The following is a 5,273-nucleotide window of genomic DNA, read 5'->3' on the forward strand; positions in this document are numbered from 1 at the left end:
CATATGAATGGACTTAATATCAATTTGTATGAATATAATTATAATCATAATATATGTACAAATGTATGTATTTATCCTATTTCATATAATAATATATATCCTTTAGTATTGATTATAACATTGTTTTGCATTAATTGAATATATTTAGAATGATTCCAATTTTTGAATATGGGTACTGAAAAATATGAAATTACAGATGTTACTCACATTGCATTTCTGTCAGTGATGTTCTAGGATGGTCTAGTTAACACAGAAAAGGAAAAAAAAAGGAGAGTGAAAGCAACCATGATTACTACTTCATGATTATTATTTCTTAGCAAAGAATATGGGAAACACTCTTGTCATGGCTCCCAAGACTTCCTTATTCCTCAGGCTATAGATAATGGGATTGAGCATGGGGGTCAGAATGGTGTAGAAAACGGCCAGATTCTTATCTTCTGCTGGAGAGCGGAGATTCCTAGGCCTGAGATAGTTATAGATAAAAGGTGCATAGTAAAATGTCACCACAGTTAAATGTGTTGAACAGGTGGTGAAGGCCTTCTTTCTTCCTTCTTTGGAGCGCATATGGTAGACAACAAAAAGCACCCGACCATAGGAAGCTGTGATTCCAAGGAAAGGAATGAGGAGAAATAAAACTGTGCTCACAAATACCATGTACTCATAGATCCAGGTGTCCATGCAAGCCAGAGTCATCATGGTTGGGATATCACAAAAGAAGTGATCAATGGCCCTGGACCGGCAGTAAGGAATATGGAGGGCATAGACTGTGTGTGCTAAAGAGTTGGTGGCACCCAAGATCCAAGATCCTATGATCATTTTCACACACATCCTTTTACTCATGCGGATGGGATAATGGAGGGGGTGGCAGATGGCCACATATCGGTCATAGGCCATAGAAGCCAGGAGTAAACCCTCACAACATGCCATAGTCACAAAGAAGAAGCACTGGACCCCACATCCCAGGAAGGAGATGCATTTCTGACCCAACAAGAAGTTGACCACCATCTTGGGGACAGTGGTAGAGATGTACATCAGGTCCATGAGGGAGAGCTGGCTGAGGAGAATGTACATTGGAGTGTGTAGCCGGGGATCCATGCGTATGAGGTGAATCATGGTTGAGTTTCCCAGTGAGGCAAGGAAGAATATAAAGATGATAACGGATAAGAGAAGCAAGCCAGTTTGATTTGGGGGAAGCAACCCCAATAAAATGAAATCATCGGAAGTTTGATTACATTTCTCCATGAAAACTTACTGCTTGTTAAACTTCCTTGAAAGAATAAGACAAAAGCAAACAAAAAGTCCACAACATGAAATGTAACAAAGCAATTGTATAAAAAATAGTTCTGCCTTCGTTAATGCTAGTTTTAATTATTTTTTTTTTTGGTTGTTTTTGTTGCTTATGACTGATTTCAGTGAGTCTAATTTATTTGCAAATTTAATTCTGCTCTTCAAGTTTTCTCTGAAAGTAGCTTGGGGATTGCATTTTTAGTGGAAAGCCTAGTATCATAGCCAGCACAGGTAACACAATCTCTAAAGCATTCTTTTCTAGATAACTCATGTCCAAAAACATAGCACTATATTTATCAAATCAAAACAATGTTTGCCTTCCTTCATGGACATGACATTAACTCAGCATATGAAAGAGCAACTGGCACATATAACTCTGAATCTTTCCATGTAAATTCTAAGTCCTGTATTACTTATCCCTTCCCTTTTTTAATGATCCTATTTCAGTTTTTCTGGACCATTCAACTGGTCTCAATTCAGATAAACTTTTATTCCCTTTCTGTCATAATTTTCACAACTTTTTGCCTTTCCCAAAAATGTCAACCACCTAAAATCACTATTATAAACTGCAGTCATCACATGCTCTTTAAGGCCCTCTATAATTATAAAATATGATGTGAATATTCTGTATTTCATTATGATGTTTCCATTTCCTGATAACCTACAGAGCTCATAATCAAATGTACAGATCGTCCATGACATGTTCTTTACTTCATGTAAGGGAATTGCACATAACTAAGGTCATAGATACTGGATTCTGTACACATTTGATGTTGATGTATCTTGTGAGAATTAAATTCAATCAATGCTTGTGTCTTGTCATGACTTATTGCTGTGATGGCAGGGTGTCTAGCATTCACTATTCTGACCTATCCTGACCTTTGCATGGTTCTGATACAAGAGCATCTGTGAACTGGCTGCATTTATAACATTTGTTCAGTCTGTCTCTTGTTCAGTCTGTCTCCCTCACCTATAGTTTGGATTTTGCCTTTTTGCTGGGTATTTCCTTGTTTTCAAACAAAAAATGTTAAGATCAGTGCAAATCAGGCCATTATTTCATCAATTCAAAGGTAAGGTAATACATGATGAAATGTTATTCTTCCGCTACATCACACACTATCATAGCATTGTATCAACATTTTATTTGTCTGGAGAAATGAGCAAAGTTTGCTTTGTAGCAAACTTAATATGATAATTTATTTGATGAAAGATGACCAGTTCAGTTCACAAATCATTTTTTAGCATATTTGGCCTGATTATGTATTTTCCTCATGTTGGTCGAATCTGGGCTGAAAATAAGGGGGGGAACAGAAATAACACAGTTCGTGTTGAGAACTGACTTTCTAATAGCAGCACTGAACAAATAGCACTAAATTTCTGTTTATGTATTCCATGTTTACAAGAGACATATTTGTATACTCTGATGCATTCATTTTTTAAAATAGATTAATGCTCAGAATATCATCAATATTGATGATAATTACAACAACAATTTTGATTACCAAATTGAAAATTGGCTTATTACTAAGAGATAGAGTATGGTTCTACTAAAATTTCTAAAACTTACTTTTCTAGAGCCTCGACCAAGGAAACTGTATCTCAGGAATTTTTTCCATAGTTGGTCTTTTGATTTATTTGTTCAGTGTGGAAACTTGGTTAATTCTGAAGTTACACAAGTCACCCTATTCTTCCTCACATTAAATAGAGAATATTTTTCCTGTGACTATATATTCTATCCACATTCATGTCTCCTTTGATCATATTAAGAAATACCTTACTGATATTTATAGCATTAAAAACAACTTACAGAACCTATATTTATATAGGATTTTATGTAATTTAACAATCTCAGTGTAGTAAATTTATTTCACAAAATGTACAATATAAAGTGCATATTAAATAGTCTTACAAATAATCAGCCTAAGACCAGTAAGAAATTGTTTCTCTGAACCTCAACTAATTTTCTGGGATGGTTGTAAATACGGAATTTAGAGTTTTGAGCTCAGCACATAACAGGTTGTCAGTAGGCATCAAAATCCTTTGTTCATTCTACTAAACCTTTGAAAGACCTCATATCAGATAAATTAAGTGCCTTAATTAAGGTCACACACAAATCTAGGTCTACACTTGAAACACTTCTAGCATGTTCCTATAATCCCCCCTCCTTTTTTTTTTGATTTTTAAATTCACTTTTGGCTTTTATAATTAACTTATACAAGTGTCAATTCTTTGGGTAGCAGAAAATATTCTCTTAAGATTTGCAAACATCATCTCCAAGGTATCAACATGTTTTAGAGCTAGTGCAAATCAACTTGATTCACTAATATTATGACTTACCTTGTCCACTGTTCTTGAGTTTGTTTTTGAAAATAAAGTAGGTTTACAATGACATAATTTGAACCTAAAATCTTAGGTTACAGACAGTGGCTGACATCATCTTGCATGATTTGCTACAAGAACATGTCATTGAAACATTTTTTCTGTCAAATCAGAACTATCTTTCTAATATGAGAACCTCTTTTGTCTTCTAATTATGAGAAATAATTATCAAAGGATGTTTTTTAACACTTGTTTATCACTGCTCTTTCTGCTCATAAAACATAAAACTTCAGGCCACACTTAAGGTCTATGTATTAGGCTAGGTTGGAATTTCTAGTTTACTGCATCTCTATGCATATGTATATTTTTGCTGACACAAACTTCCTTTCTTATTGTCTTGTTCTAGATTAAAATATCTCATGTCACATTCTCTTAATGTTTACTGTTGTAAGTAAAAAAAGATGAGTTACTACATTTTATTTATATAAACGTACATGATCAAGACTTACAATGTCCCCTTTCTCCTATAATTGATCCCCAAAGTCCAAGTCCATGGAGACCAAGCCTTGGTCATTACACTTGACTCTGCTTATGTGGATATCATGTGGATGTACACTTAATTATCAGAAAACAATCAAGCCAGTCAATGCTGTTAATTTCTGGTGAAGGAATGTCTTGTATTATTTCAGAACATGATATAAGCATGGTAAGGACAGTCAGATACCATTTATTGAAGTTTTCTTATTTCAAAAATTATAAAACTAAAGTGCTGGAGTTTAGCTACATAATAGAAAAATTAGTATCAGGGACAGTGTTCTGCATATTGTCTAATAAACTTTCACAGGAAATTGCTGTGATTATAAGTAAATTTTGTTATATTAAAACCATACTATACTTTTAGAGTATGATACAATTGATTTATGAAAATGTTAATCTACTGAACTATTATATTGATGTGTACCTTTGACCTTTATTAAAGGCCAATAAAGCAAACATTTGTATTCAGATGGAACAGTCTAGCCACTAGCTGACACTAATTAAATTAGGAAATTACAGAGGACATAAGCTAAGATTATAGCTTGTTTTCAGCTCTCTAAAGGTGGCTAAAGACTGCTCTAAGAGTTAAATGGGGGTGTTAAAAAGCAATTGTTTATACTGTACCTGCTACAGAGGAAGAGCTCAATAGATTTAGGATTTATTCTATCTCATTCAATTCCCAGATTTGTAATTCAGAGAAATGTACATTTCTTTTACATTTTTTAAGATTTATTTATTTATTTATTTATACAAGCACTGGGTACAATCAGAAGCACAGGAGGGTGAAAGAATTCACCAGAGCCAGAGTAGGGAACAGAACAGGCAGACCGATGAAAAACACTGCTGAGGGGAGCAGCAGGTGTGTCAGGAGAGGTCCGCGTGCCATGTGGGACCCTCGCTGGTGGCCAGGGATCGAACTTGTTCTGCAGAGGCTATGGGCAGCTTTGCAGCCCAGTGCTCAACCGCTGAGCCACCAGGGGAGTTCCAGAGAAATGTACATTTAAAGTAAATATGGACTATTGCTTTAATTTTAAGATAATATCCTTTATTCTTTGAAAGGGTGATAAAATATCATTTAACATGAATTTACTCACCTGTTAATGAATGTCTCCCACATATATCAATATAAA

General features: G+C 34.7%; 1 protein-coding gene across 1 annotated transcript; it reads right to left on the reverse strand.

Annotated features, from left to right (window-relative positions):
- Positions 1 to 306: 306 nt before the first annotated feature.
- LOC311183298 (olfactory receptor 2L13-like) lies at positions 307 to 1,242 on the reverse strand (the record flags this gene model as incomplete). The annotated part of the gene is made up of 1 exon (XM_084252647.1): positions 307 to 1,242. One exon carries the CDS (start codon positions 1,240 to 1,242, stop codon positions 307 to 309), a length of 936 nt encoding a protein of 311 aa, XP_084108773.1.
- Between the last annotated feature and the right edge of the window lie 4,031 nt (positions 1,243 to 5,273).

This window comes from Talpa europaea (genome assembly GCF_964194135.1).
Source record: "Talpa europaea genome assembly, chromosome: 13".
In the NCBI taxonomy this organism is placed as follows: Eukaryota; Metazoa; Chordata; class Mammalia; order Eulipotyphla; family Talpidae; genus Talpa; species Talpa europaea.